General features: G+C 38.2%; 1 protein-coding gene across 7 annotated transcripts in view; it reads left to right on the forward strand.

Moving 5' to 3' along the window:
- Nucleotides 1-14,781, forward strand: part of LOC309881686 (6-phosphofructo-2-kinase/fructose-2,6-bisphosphatase 4) — a gene marked incomplete at its 5' end in the record, with an annotated part of 48,729 nt that overhangs the window by 24,394 nt on the left and 9,554 nt on the right. For all 7 annotated transcript variants that reach the window (XM_082767925.1, XM_082767928.1, XM_082767929.1 and 4 more), the window contains 10 exons: nucleotides 1,938-2,004; nucleotides 3,320-3,394; nucleotides 4,293-4,349; nucleotides 4,673-4,794; nucleotides 6,469-6,676; nucleotides 7,252-7,398; nucleotides 8,003-8,107; nucleotides 9,796-9,925; nucleotides 10,318-10,380; nucleotides 13,445-13,509. In XM_082767925.1, coding sequence (XP_082624051.1) covers nucleotides 1,938-2,004; nucleotides 3,320-3,394; nucleotides 4,293-4,349; nucleotides 4,673-4,794; nucleotides 6,469-6,676; nucleotides 7,252-7,398; nucleotides 8,003-8,107; nucleotides 9,796-9,925; nucleotides 10,318-10,380; nucleotides 13,445-13,509 — 1,039 coding nt within the window. The remainder of the gene's footprint in view (nucleotides 1-1,937; nucleotides 2,005-3,319; nucleotides 3,395-4,292; nucleotides 4,350-4,672; nucleotides 4,795-6,468; nucleotides 6,677-7,251; nucleotides 7,399-8,002; nucleotides 8,108-9,795; nucleotides 9,926-10,317; nucleotides 10,381-13,444; nucleotides 13,510-14,781) is intronic.

Below are 14,781 nucleotides of genomic sequence, written 5' to 3' on the forward strand. Positions count from 1 at the left end.
ACCTTTTCACCATCTAATTCCTATAATGCCGTTTCAGAATGGTTGTGTGGATCCACAACCATTGATAAAGAAAATGAAAAAACACAGAGCTCCTTTTCTTTCAGGATTGCATACTGGGATTTTTCACCTGCAGTACTTTGAATGTATTTGTCATTATCCACTCAAATGAGCAGGAGTGACGCACTAGCACTCTCTCCCTGAGATTGTCTTTTTGCCCTCCACACAGGTACTCCATGCACTTAGCCCATTGCAGTGCCTGAGCAGCTGCAATACTTTGCTAATATTGTACAAAGGAAGGTGAGCTTGGGGTAAGCATTTGTGCCCACAAGCACTTGAGGCTCCCCTCTTTCCTGGAAAGAATCTGCTCTTCAGTGTAGAGAAAGTACCTTTGGAAGAAAGGATAGATGAAGAAAAGATCAGAGCTAGGGGGAGCTGCCTTTCTTATGGAAGATTCAATAGGATGATCTTTTGATTTTCTTCATTGTACATTTTTGTATGCTCAGGAGAAGAGTTAGTACACCATGAAGTGATAAGAAAAAGAGTTTCTAGAGGAATGTAAATGTCATTTGTTTAGGCTGGTTAAAATACAGTGTATTTTGTTTTTAGTTGTTTCAGGTCAAGCATCAAAAATACTTGGACTTTCCTGCTGTCTGGACTTTGTTTTGTGGCTCCCCTTCTGCTTGTCCTCTTTCTCTTCTCCCTTCCTTTCCACTTCAGCAGCAATTAAGGACTGCTATAACCTGCATAAAAGCTTCTGAACCTTTGTAGATGAGTGGTGCATTAGCCTTGCTAGCATCTGCCTTTTGCTTAGTGGTAGAAAGAAACCTTTATGTGCCTCCATGTCACCTATTAGACTAAATGGTGGGGAATAGCCCATGAAATGGGCTGTGTGAGCTAATCTGCCTAGTTAGCAATGAGTTTATATTTATTTAGTGAAGATTTGACTGATGAATCTCAGTTCCTGACATCTGTTAGCCACACTAATGTGGAAATACTGTCAGGATTGAAACGTTTTCTTTTTAAAATAAAGTTCTGCATTCAGAACATACATAAAGAGAGTGGTGCATTTCAGTCTGGAAGTTAGAACAGAGAAGTAATGCACAGAAAGGCTGTTGAAATGGGCAGATTCTTCTGTTGGCCCTTCAAACAGATTGTCGTTCTTTGAAATAAATGGGGCATTGCTCTATTAATGAGCAAATCATACACAATATTAATTTTGCCCACAGTATTACTTATGTGTTACAAATCATAATGGACTTTGGAGATAACACCAATGCTGGGCAAATAGGAAAGTTGATAATGAGTTTATCCCTGTCCAGATTTAACACAAGTATGAAGTGTTGGGGTTGGATTTTTTTGGTGTTTGTTTCTTCAGCAGTCTCCAGTACAAATTACATTGGGTTGGTGATTACAATGGGGTATTATTTTCATGTCTCTCTCTCTCTAATACTTGACACTAACTTCGTTTTGCTCTCTGTTTCAGCAGATTTTTTGCCATAAGCAATTTTTACGCAATAGTTAACAAGAGAAGCAAATTACTGAAAAATGCTTGTAAGGTCTATTGTGGCCTCAAGTAGAAATGAATGTTGAAACAAGATGAAAGGCTGAAGTTAATTTTTTTTTCTTTTCTCTTTGAGAATCAAACTAGGAAGCAACTATCTGTGAATAGCTGTTGGCTATTCTGTGTTGATGTCTAGCTGTATTGGTTGCCCAGAGGAGCATGGGACTGGTCTTTTAGGCAGATAGCCATCACCATATTTCCTTACTAGGGCTTTGTTCACCTTTGTCGGTTTTCTCCTGTTTCAAAGAGGGACTGATTGGCAATATGTGTTTTTGAGGGAGTTGATGTAATATTTCCAGGGCACTTTGATCTCAAGGCATGAGTGATAAGATGACTTCTACTAGCATTTGAATTGTCTTTTTTTTTCATTCTTAAGACAGTGTGCCTTAGCAGCGCTGAATGACGTCCGACAGTACCTCAGTGAAGAAAACGGGCACGTGGCTGTAAGTTTCTTGATGAAGACAAATTCTTGAGATCTTTCTCTACAAAACAGTGTCTCTCGGCTGGGTAATATGCAATCTGAGTTATTCCAGTATTTCTTCAGTATATCAGATTTTCTTCTTCTCTTGTAAATTAGATCAGCCTTGTTGCTGCAATGAAAGAAGCACTGAAGTTTAGGGTGAGGATTATACTGGGCAATCACCTTTGATTTGAGGTGTTAACTGGGGATAGGATGACACTAATAAAATTGTCTACCTTCTCTACTCTATGTAATGTTCTGTTAAACACATCTGTACATCTGTTTTTTTGTGTTTGTTGTTTGTTTGTTTTTTTTGTTTTGTTTTTTTTTTTTTGTTTTTTTTTTTCTTGCACTTGTTTTTATTTGATAGTTTAGTGTTTCGAGTGAATGGTAATGACTTATTGAACAAAAAGCATCTTCAGTATTGCTAGGTAGTTTTGTTATTGACACTGAAGAAATCTCTGAAGAGAGCAAAAAAGACTCAGTTTAAATTATGGTATATCTGAGTATTTAACAGGATGCAAAATATAAGAATTTCAACAAACTACACTGTTGTGTATGTTGTACATTCACCTGAAATATATAACATTGCTTTTTTAAAGACTGTACTGACACAACTCTGGTGTTTTTATGAACTAACAGGGAAAACCATTAGCTACAATTACAAGTTCTGTTGTGCCTATGAGGTAAACTTTATACTGTGGTAAAATGCTGGTATGTTCAATGCTAAACATATTTTCTCAGAAAAGCCTCTGCATTTTTCCTTATAATTCACAGACAGGATTTGCTAGTCTTGCAGGTCTTCTGCATAGTTTTACACTTGTATTTTCAGTATCATTGATTTCACCATCTTTTTTATGTATTCTTTGGCTTGTTTTCAAGCCATTAAGCTGTTGAACTGAGGCACCTTTTAAGAGCCACAGCATTAATCTCTGACAAGGGACTGTGAAAATTCAAAGATTTCTTTCTGTGTATCACCAAGAGAAGCTGCTATAGAAATGTAATGTAGCCTCCATTTGTGATCATCTGTGTTCAGACTGAGATATGTAAGAAGAGCATGGCCTTGAGTCAGATAAAATAAATTTATTTTCATAATTACGTCTTTTTTTTTTTTTTCTGGGAATAGCAGTGTCTTGACTTAATAAAAGGTAGCAGAATGAAGGGAAGGGAATTATTTTTGTTGCATTCCTTCACATTGAGGGATTTTGAACTCTTGTTTTTGTTGTCACTGACCATTTTTCACAGGCTATGATGCTTTTCTAATTCTTCCCTTGCTCTTTCTCTGTAATTATTTTTAGGTCTTTGATGCTACAAATACAACTCGAGAACGTAGAGAAACTATTTACAAATTTGGAGAAGAAAATGGGTATAAGGTGAGTCAAAAAGCAGAAATGTTCTTAGTTAATGTCTGGACAAGCATGGCGGTGGTAGTTTTGCCCCATCGCCCTGTCTGTAGTCTGAGTTTAGACGTGCACTAGCATTAGGCACATCACTGCTAGATGTACAGTCAGTGTGGTGTTTTGTGTCCTCAAGCATTGCTTGTGATGAAAAGTTGCCCCATGTTCATTTTTCTTGTCTTTTAATGTGTACTCTTCGGAGCTAATCTCTTTCATGCTAGGGCTTCACTTGCATTGTTCTGGAGGTGTAATTATTAGCACACTGTTAGCAAGAGCTATTAAAGCTGTGGTTCTTAGTGTTGGCCAGGTTTTTCCTGCAGAAACATGTAGGGAAATCTGCGTTAATTCCATGCAAACCAAAGACTTCCTGTGTCTTTCTGCCTTCTGTCCAGGATTGTTTTGCATTTAGCTGTTTACAGCAAATGGAAGATTATTAGTAACCTTGCATCTCCACAAACCTTTGAGACAGCCAAGCAGAAACCTCTTGAGTGAGACTACTCCATTAATTGAAAGGTTCCCACTTTATTATTTCAGAAGTGTCAGTTACCGTTTGTATGGCTGAACTTACATCCTCTCCATTTATTTCTCCGTCTTCAATCCTAAATTATTCTCACTCCAAAATGTTTCCACTTACAAGCATTGATGGGGCAAAGGGTGTAAAGCATGACGCTTCAGGGAACTGTAAGCCATCCATTTCTGCTGAAAGGGCCTGGAGAAGCAGACCTTCTGAGTCAACGGAGGAAAGTCCAAAGCAAGCGCTATTAGAAAAGAGCATAGAAGTGGTCAGCCTGCTGCTTGTCCATGTTGGTCTCCATCCAATTTATCTTCTTTTCTTCCTTCTTTCTGTACATGTGACTTCCTGTTCGGGCTGAAGACTTTTTTTGTGGAGTCAGTTTGTGTAGATCCAGAGGTCATTGCTGCAAACATTGTGGTGAGTACAGGAAAGTTTGCTTTAACTGCTCTAAGTCAAAAGGTTTAAAGTACCTCAGTATGTATACAAGTACAATTGTAAGAACTTCCAGTAGCAAAAACTGTTAGCTCCCCTTAGTGCGATACTTTTCATTTATTTTCCTATCTGTATTTATCCCAGAAGTTAAATTCCGTGAATAACAAATCTTCTTGCTCTACATATGTTCTAATTAACAAAATAAATAAGTTTTTGTGTTGTGTTCTGCCCCTGCCCTCATTTACTTAAACTTCTATTAAAAAGGGAAATAAACTTATGTACTACTCTCCTGTTTTTGTTTTAAACAGCAAGTGAAGCTGGGTAGTCCAGACTACGTTGATTGTAGTAACGATGAAGCAACTGAAGATTTCATGAAAAGGATAGAATGCTACAAGAACTCATATGAGACGTTAGATGAAACTCTTGACAAGTAAGAGATTCAGTATTACAGTGATCACAACTGGGTTATAATAAGACATCTCATTAAAGGTTGGAGGATCCCATATTAGGGATGGGGGCTTTCTAGTCATGGTTTTCATGTCCTGACATCTTTTTCCACTGGTAAATGAGAGACAGGTGACTCTGGAGGTGTAGCCTGAAAGCTTGTTTGCTTGAGGGAAAATTGGCTTATGAGTTTATTCTGGGACAATGTTCTTCCTGATTTTCCTACTTGGAGAATGCTTTGATTTTTCTGGGATAAAACCACCATTTCTAAATGATTCCAGATGAGATGTACTGGTCAGTTGTTGCTTTTTTTTTTAAAAAAAAATAAATATATATTTTTAATGTGTAGCAGGGGCCTGGGTGATTTGTAAGCATAACTTAATTTGTTGACATGGCTTGGATGAATTTGGAACACATTGTTCTTAAATGTGATTCCTAAATGTATTCATTTACCCTTGTAAATAATGCTGTACATGCAGGGTTGTGAGAAAGTTTCATATCTAGATTATCTGCCCTCCTGCCAAAGCATTCAATTGTTTTTCATTAACTTTCAACATTATAAAGTAAGTTAGGGTCAAATCATGTGAGGATGAACCCTGTTTCTGTTGGTACAGTCCAGGATTTCATTTTGAGCTGCAGTCATACAAGGGGCTCCTGGTTTGTTTAAGGACCAGTGCTATAGGAAGGCTGAGCTACATTTTAATGTAATTGACTGTAAGCAATGTGAAGCTGGTTCATTTAGACCAGTTCATGCATGAAATGTCTGTGATGGACCTAACTGTTATGCCTGTGTGAAACAGTAATGATTAACTCCAAAGAATACAGTCAAAGATGAGATGATGATGCTTGTTTCTCACACCTCCATTTGGTTTTATTACAAATATTCTTGTGTTATTATAGTGTAATGTCTCATGCATCTCCAGAAAACAGTGGTGGTTATTTTCAGCTTATTTGACTTTTGTCCTCCTTTAAATTAGATGCTACTCTGAAATTGTAGCTTAGATGAGAAAGGATAAGGAAAGAAAATTGAAATTATAACCTCTCTGATGCTGAGAGAAAGTAGTGGGGTAAATTGCGGTACTGTTAATAAACGGTTGTTAGAGTGGTTGAGAAAATGTCCTGCTTCAGGCTAGCGCCTAGTCCTTCTGATGCTTCAGGTTTTCTGGAAGGGTTCCCAGAGACCATGACTTTATGAACTTGGGTGCAATCAGGCAAATAGTTGCTGTGGGAAAAAGCGTTTGTAACCTGGAGAAAAATATTGAGTATCATAAAACAGCTGGAAATCTTTTTGAAGCTGCTGCTGTTGAGTGCCTACACTGAATTTGCCTGTCAGTAGAGGGATGGTTTCCCAAGAACAGGATCTAGATTTGAGACACAGACTGCAAGTGAGGGGAACAAAAAAGGAATTTTGTGAGGAGCTCACATGTGGAAGAGGAATAGAATTAATCTTGTGCTTCCAGGGTACTGCGATGTTCCTGTCACCATTTGAGGATTATCCCTTAGGACTACTACATATTCCATGGGTAATGGAGGGTTTGTTTATTGCTTTGGCTTGTTTTCTCTGTGTTTTATAGTGAGAGAGGGCGTGGGAAGATTGTGATTATTTGCTAATAGGAACTATATGGAATCTTCATTTTTCATTGTTGTTTGCTTATGAAAGGGATCTTTCTTATATTAAAATTATGGATGTTGGAAGGAGTTACCTTGTGAACAGAGTGATGGATCACATCCAGAGCAGGATTGTCTACTACCTCATGAATATCCATGTGACTCCTCGGTCAATCTACCTCTGTCGACATGGAGAAAGTGAACTCAATCTGAAAGGGAGAATAGGAGGAGATCCTGGACTGTCTGTCAGGGGTAAAGAAGTAAGTACCTCCAGAAAAAGCATGCCTCTGGGTTTAGATTGTATCTCTGCATGTGTGTACAGCCTGTGCTGTGTAATTACAACTTTCTGCCTCTACACCCTTTTCCTCTTAACAGGTTAAAGATTTTATTAGCTGTGTACATGGATGGACACGCTTTTTGCTGTGATTTGGTATCAGCTCTTCTGTTTGTCATTGATTTAAATTCCTTTTTATCCTAGATCACAAAGAAGTTGTCAAGGAGGCTATAACTTGAATTATATTTTTGTAAATTCCTAACTTGTTTGATAATAGGGAAAATTCACAATTTAAAGGTGAAGGGAAAATTCCTGGAGATAAAGATAAGAATGGCCGAACACTTGTGTCTTCCTTGTACTCCTTTCCTTCCCTCCCCTGTTCCTCTTGGCTTAACAGAACATGTATTTTTTTTTTTTTTAATTATTTTTTTTAGGAAAAACTTGACAGATCGTGTAGAAAAGTTATAATGAGCTTACAGAGGCTAGAGCCTGCAGATTCCAAACTGAACGTAGTGTCCTGTTTCTGAGCCCTCATCCAGTGTCTCATGGTTTTTATTTCAGTTTGCCAAGAGCTTGGCACAGTTTATTAATGAGCAAAATATCAAGGATCTGAAAGTTTGGACCAGTCAGATGAAAAGGACAATTCAGACTGCTGAAGCTTTGGGAGTGCCTTATGAACAGTGGAAGGTTTTGAATGAGATAGATGCAGTAAGTCCATCTTTTGTAAACGTCTAAAATGTTTCTTTCTGTGCTAGGGATGAAGGAAATGTGTCACTTTATAATAGCATGCCTTTTATGGGATAGAAATTCATTTAAGCAGTGTTTCCAAGACGCTAGAAAAACTAATTCCTGTTTAAATATTTTATAAACATGTAATAATTAATTTAATTTTGGTTTGACTTTCCTGGTAAAACATTCCCTAGTAGAATAAACAGTGCTAAGAAATTTTTGGTAGGGGGGGGATTGGAAAGAAAGACAAAACAAACAAACAAAACCAAACTGGTGGTTGGCACTTTCCAACTGCATCCTTAAGATACAAAGGAGCTGTAACAGATAAAATGGAACCTTGCTCACATAGTGACCTTGCTTGCCAATGTATGTTGCTTTACTCATAGAGTGATTTAGAAATTCATTGTAACGGTGTCTGGGTCCAGCCAGGTGTTGTATTTGTCATGCATGAAGATGTTCTAAGTGCCAGATTAAATGAAAACAATTGTCAAATGACATTTACATATGATCTTACTATCAGAGTAATATCTGCTTTCTGCATTGTTGGAAATGTGCATATTTTAATTATTTGTATTACCTGTAGGGCGTGTGTGAAGAAATGACATATGAAGAAATACAGGAAAATTACCCACTTGAGTTTGCACTGAGAGACCAAGACAAATATAGATACAGATACCCTAAAGGAGAGGTATGCTATTTTTTCTCCCAAGGTGACTGAATTCCTTGTCTTCTTGAGTGCAGGCATGCTGGTTTTAGGAAAGAGCAATGTTTTAAAGTTAATTAAAAGGTTGTCTCTGTCTCCAGGGGAAGGCACACAGAGATTTGTAAGGACAGAGCTTGAAACCATTTAGTCTGATTCAGGGCTTGAAAGAAAAAAAAAAAAAAGATTTAAAAAAACAGTTGAGGTATTTGGTCTTGTGAGCATCGTTTTGGTGCTGGTCCTGCAGTGATACTGCAGGAAAACTAATTGCAAAGTTTCAGCATATTGCACATGCAAACTATCAAGATTACCTTTAGATTACCTTTTCCAATTCATTGTTGTTATAGATGATAGTTACTCTACAAGCAGTTAAGGCTGAAAAGCTACAGAAATCCATAGTCATATTGGTCTTTCGCTTTAATAAACTCCTTGCCTCTGGGAAAGTAACTTGCTGGCAGCTTATCTAAAGCAAAGCCATTCCAGTGGAGCAATTACCAGATGCCACATGGCCTGGGTGTGGGTGCTAAAGGCTTAGGATTCAGGGCAGCAGGGCAGGAGAGTAATTCGAGCAGCTGTTCTGTCGTTCGTGTTGCACCCTTGGTAATGTGGAACCAGAGCTGTGAGATCTTTCCCTAGCAGTCAAGAGTAATCAGGGTGATGAGGGCAGCATGTGAGCATGTGCTTGCAGGTGTGACCCCTGTTTTACTAATGAGGCAGTCATTCAGCTGCAGAGTTCTCCTAATCCATTGGAAGAAGAAGTGTTTCTTTTTTTTGAAATGAAGTCGCCTCTGGGATGGTGGCATCTTGCAGCACTGTGTTGCCTCAAGTGGTCTGGTTGATCTTGGTGGTTGTCACGAGCAGCTTCCGTGCAGTGGGTACCGGTGGCTCCCATGACAAGGGCTGGATCAGCAGGCCCCACGCCTGCCTGGGACGAGGGGAAGGCCTTCTGCTGCCATCATTTCCTGCTCTGCTGGGCCCCAGCGACGTGTTGTGCTCCCTGCGTGTAATGCGTGACGCATCCTGGAAATATTGTTTGCTGTGCATGTGAAGATTAACTTGAGTGCACACGTATAGAAACCTTGGTGTTGACCTGCAGCAGCAGATTTGCTGTGCGTGTGCTATTCGGGACGTGGTGTGAGAGTGATCCTGCCTCCTGCTTTGTGACTTGAAGAGACGGTGGCTGCCATTGCCATACCAGTTTGTCTAGCCCATGGTTTGTTTTCAAAGGGCAGCCTGAACAAGTTAGGCTTTGTGAACTGTTTGTGTGATGGCTGTAGGCTGGGCTTCCCAGATTTGTGCTTGGAAGAGAGATGCTTTTGAAGATGAGGTATGGAAAATATTGTGCAAGACTTAACCTGTACATTTGCAGATGTTCTGAATTAAATTCTAGGGATTTTTTTTGGAAATTCACGAACATAGTGACTAATTTAATAAAGCCCTTCCATGAAGGGCATATATTTTTTTTAGTTATATGTGTACTCTTTGATATATGAAAGATCTAAATGGTGGTTTTTAATTTCAGGAAAATTATTACTGCAATAGTTGCCAGCATCCTAATATAACATTTAAAAAATGGCTAATGTAAAATTAAGTTCCAATGTATATACATATACCTGTTAAGTGTTCCCTTTTTAATATGCTATGGTTTTTTTCTTCCCTTGCTTCTCCATCCCCAGTCCTATGAAGATCTTGTTCAGAGACTAGAGCCAGTAATTATGGAACTTGAAAGGCAGGAAAATGTGCTTGTCATATGTCACCAAGCTGTCATGCGCTGTTTGCTTGCATATTTTCTTGACAAGCCTGCAGGTAAGTCTTCCTAGATAAGTTACAAATGGTCTATTTTCCTCTATTAAGTTAGTTTGAAAATTAATGAGTAAGGTTCCAAAACGTGAATTCCACCATGCCATGACGATAAAGGGAATTGTTTGTGCTAGGCAGGTATACAACTATAATTTTTGATATTTGATCTGCTCATGTAGCTTGGTAGGTGGTTTTATTGAGCTGCTTCTCACCTGAAATGCTGTGACGTTTGTTTTTCTACTCTGTCTTAATAGCATTTCTGTTGTATGCCAGGGAATAAAATAGATACACTGTCAGATAAAAAGAAACTTTTGAGTGATTGGCCTGTAACAGAATGATAGAGGTAATGTTTTTGTAATCTGTGTTTTTTATATATAATTTGGTGTTTCCTTTCTCAGAGCAACTGCCTTACCTGAAGTGCCCGCTACATACTGTCTTAAAGCTAACCCCAGTGGCTTATGGTAAGCAGAATTTCCAAAAAGACTAAATATAATGTTACTAATGTCTGTTCCATTGGTAAAATTTGTGAAGTATTTCAATTAAAACATCTATTTTGCAGTGAAAGAGAATCAAACAGGCCTGATTTTGCACGTCTGCCTGTGCAGCTTTGTTAGAATCAACTAATCTTTTATTTTCTTTGTGTTATGCCAAAAATATATATTTTTATTAGCGAGGGTCTGGAAGTACCAGTGGTTGAAGCTGCTAGTGGAAAATTGTCTTGGATATTCAGCTCATAGGCTGTTTCACTAACGTGTCTGGCAAAGTTGTGTCACTTAGCTCTGGTACAGTAAGATCTCAGTTTCTATTGATGTGTTGGAGGGTATTGTGTTTTAGAAAACAAGCAAATCTAAATTAATGTAGGTTTAACATATTATGAACTGTTCCCCTCACCCTTTAAATAGTTTTGTTCTGTCTTCCTGAAGTATTTGTTTGTAGACCTTCAGGAGCTTTTCTCGTTTGTTGCTGCTGGCATGTGCTTGTCAGCAGCTATTATTAGGGCTTAGCCTGGGGGCCTTAGCTGAGATTTGTTGCTAGCTTGTAGAGTTCAGGGTATGGGTTGCAACATGTACTTCTTACTGGTTGTAGGCTGCTTGCTAATTAAGTTTTGCTTTAAGTTTAGCATGTGCCTGCTGTTAATTTTCTTTAAGTGATGGCTTAATTGTATTTTCTGGTACTTAATCACACTTAAGACAAAGTACCCATGAAATACATTACCAAAAAAAAACCAACCAACCAAAAACTAGTTGAGTTATTCATGGAAAATGCAAACTTGTCTTTGATTATCTGCTCTGAAAGAGGCAGTCTATAACCATACTTAGTTTTGGGTTTAGTTTCAAATAAAGTTGAGACAGTAACTAGTGGTTACACTGGGAAATGTCAGAAGAGATTTTTGTCATTTAATTGCAGTTAGCTCCTACAGTAAGTAGTAACACTCTGTGCTCTGGTGACATCTGGTGTTTCTAGCCTTGCATGACAAGCTGAAGTTCTGAAAATCAAGATGTAGGACAGTTAATACTTTTCTAAAATAGTCAATTTTTGAAAGTTGGAATATCTCGATTCAGTAGTCATGGACTGCTTCCACAGAGAGGTAGTCCTTTGGTCTTTTTTGTGTGTATATATTTTGTTTGTTTGTTTGTTTTTTGTATGTGTGTTAGTTTTTTGTTTTAGTGGGAACTTGTGTGACTTTGCTCATAAACTTTTAAGAGGGCTTGGATGTTTTCAGTGCTTACTTGCACTTGAAATGAGGAAGGAAAAGAAGTAGTATGAAATACTCTCCTTGACCTTTTGACTTCAGTGAAAGAAGTGCTGTGTTTCTTTTTTAAAGTGTTTGAAACGTGTCTGATTAGGATGTTTCAGTTGACCCACTTCCTGGAATTTGACCATCTCAAAATACAGGGACTGTGTGAAATATTTCTGCACTAATACTTCTACAAAATCATTTCAAGTTGATGCCTCACTTGGGCCCAGCAGAGCAGGATGCATGATCAAACGTGGTGCGTTTCGCACCTTCCAGCTAATCCTGTTCTGGGGAAGCATCTCCCTTAGGGGTTTGCTCTTCTTGGTGTTTGAAGCTGCAGTGTCTGATCTTTAGAAGGGGAACTCTGTTAGGGCCTGACAGCTGGATGAGGATCAGTTAGACCCTTACAGCTCAGCCCAGGGAGTGCAGTGTATTTATGGGGCGGCTGAGGAGCAGACGGTCTGTTTGGGAACACGTGGGGGAGAGGAACTGCACCTTGCTGTACTTAGAAACTTGCACATCAGTAGTTAAAAGTGAGTTAGGAATATGCACGTCAGGACTTAACTGTGGAGTAACTCACGTGCCTCTGGTTTATGTTTAAACTTTACCATAGGGAATTTTTTTTTTGAGGCCTCTGTGTAACCAGGCCTTAGCAATGGCCAGCATGGGAGATCAGAGCTTTCTTTTGCTCAGTTGCAGGAATCCATGAACAGAAGGATGACTAGGGTACTCTCCCAGTGTAACAAGCATGCTCCCCCACAATTTATTTTTTTTGTTGGATATTTCAGATTGTTTGCCTTCCTGTGGTGGTTGCTCAGTGTTTGTGATAAATGGGGTTCCTCAGAATCTGCTTCCCCAGGGAAAGGCAAATATTTGCCATATTACTTTGTATTAGTCTATTGAAGTGCAGTGGCTTTCTAAGGAAAGGCTTAAGTCACCTCTTTCTGGCATGCAACAATCTTTTGCAGTATGTTATGAATTCAGAGTTTTCTGTTCACTTATTTCCTAAAGACTTAATTTGTCATTTGTGGTGGATGATTTATGTATGATATGTCAGGGGAATTTAACTATTAATGCTGTGTTAGGTAGCTTTATAAAAACCATGTTCATGTGAGATCTGACTGTGTTTGGCAATTTGATGTTGCTTAAAATGGTGTGGTCACAGTGTATTGAGTAATTATTCTCTAAGTGGGTCAGCTTGTACTAGCTAATAGCTGTGTCTTCTGAGCACTTAATTTTTCTTACTCTCTGAAGTTTTCAATTTTGGGGTGAAGAGGAGAAGATCCTCTCCAGAAGGCAACTTTAAATTCCAATATAGCTGCAGATTAAGACTCTTGTTTTGCACACATGAGGAACAGGAGTTGCTAGCAACACAAGGTGTACCTTGTAATCATTTTCATGTTCTAAAAAATGGAAGCATTTTGTTTTCTGTACTACAGTGAAATTCTAATAAGTCTAGGATGTTAAAAACCAATGCAAAATTACAGAGAAGAATTTTCTGATTGGATGCTTTAGTTTCTGTATGTTTAAAAGTGGGAATTTGTGTTTCAAAGAAAATAATGATAAAGCGAAGGTCAGAATTGGGGATGGATTGTAAGACTGAGAACTGTATTTATCCTGGCAAAATAGATTAATTTCAATAGACTTATTTGTTCACAGTTTGGGAAATTCTGGTATGAATCAATGTTGAACCTTTACAAACTGAAAATTAGATTAATTAGATTGCATCTTAACTGTGACTTCATTTTTTAAAATGGTCAAATTCTAAAAATGTTTTCTGTCAACAGGATGTAAAGTAGAATCTATATTCCTGAATGTTGAAGCTGTAAACACACACAGAGATAAACCTGAGGTAAGAATATTTTTTAATCAGACAACTTGACATAATGTGCTGAGCTCTTTTCCGTTGTCCGTGTGGTTAGAAATGATTTGGTAACTCTGCAGAGCAAATTTAATTTCACCTATTTACATTTTACAGGCTTTATTTCTTGTGTGCTGCTGTGGGGGTGGGGATCCTTTTTATTGAGCAAATTTACCTACGAGCTCTAACAGAAGTAGTGGTTCATCTTTAAAAAAAATAAAATATATATAGAGATGAATGAGAATTTGAAGACACGATATCAATCTGAAAACTTTAGTTCTTCCAGGCTTTGTCATTCAGCGTAAGTAGAGTACAGTCAAAAAAAAAATAATAATAATAAAAAAATCTGTTATGAATTACTTTGAATATGCTGTTGTTACTTATTTTGGAGAGTCGGTAATGAAGTCATTAGGTTTTTTCATCACTGTGATTATTACTGTACACTTAGTAAAGCAGTACTGGTGGTGCTGCCAATGCTGGAGCAGAACGCTAGGTCTCAGGATACAGCAAAACTGGGGAAGAGGAAATTTAGTGTGTTCGTAAACTGGAAGTGGAGGTAGAATGGCAGGCTGTGCTAGCTCTCTATTCTCTCTGTGCCATGTGCTTGGGCTGATTGTGCTGCTTGTGCAAAGCTCTTAAAATAGAAAAGTTCTATTGGAAGGGGCCTTCAAAGATCATCTGGTCCAACTCTTCCGTTGCTGCATTATGAAAGTTATGTGAAGTGTGACATGATTAAAAATTTCCTGTTCCCTTGCATGTCCTCATGCTAATGCCACTAGGTATGGCAGTGGGTCCTTGCTGAGGGTATGAGCCATGCCTACTAGTGAATTAAAAGTCAGTCTGATAAAGTGAGAAAAAAGGGCTTTTCAGAACATTCAGTCATTCAGAACAATGGTGAAAAAGAATATAAAGATAAATGTGTTCTTTATGTGTGTTTACAGTACGGCACAAGACACAAAATACCTTACTTACATGAGGGTACACGTTCGTGGTAGTTGTGCACAAATGCTGGAGGAGTCTGCAGAGAACTTTCGTTTCAATGACTCAGACATTTTGAGTATCAGAATACTGACTTTTGGTCGTTCATAGCAAAGACATTTTCCATCCAGTAGTCATGTTACTTTTTTCCTCTGTCTTTCTCTTTCCCTCATATCTTTGTGCTTTACCACTTTCACATCTTCATTTGGTTTGTTATGTTCATGAAATCTGCTCTGATTTCACAGTGCCTAAAAGTGTCGTGAAAATAATAATAATAAAAAAAGA

The sequence above is a fragment of the Aythya marila genome (genome assembly GCF_965140915.1).
Source record: "Aythya marila genome assembly, chromosome: 10".
Lineage (NCBI taxonomy): Eukaryota > Metazoa > Chordata > Aves > Anseriformes > Anatidae > Aythya > Aythya marila.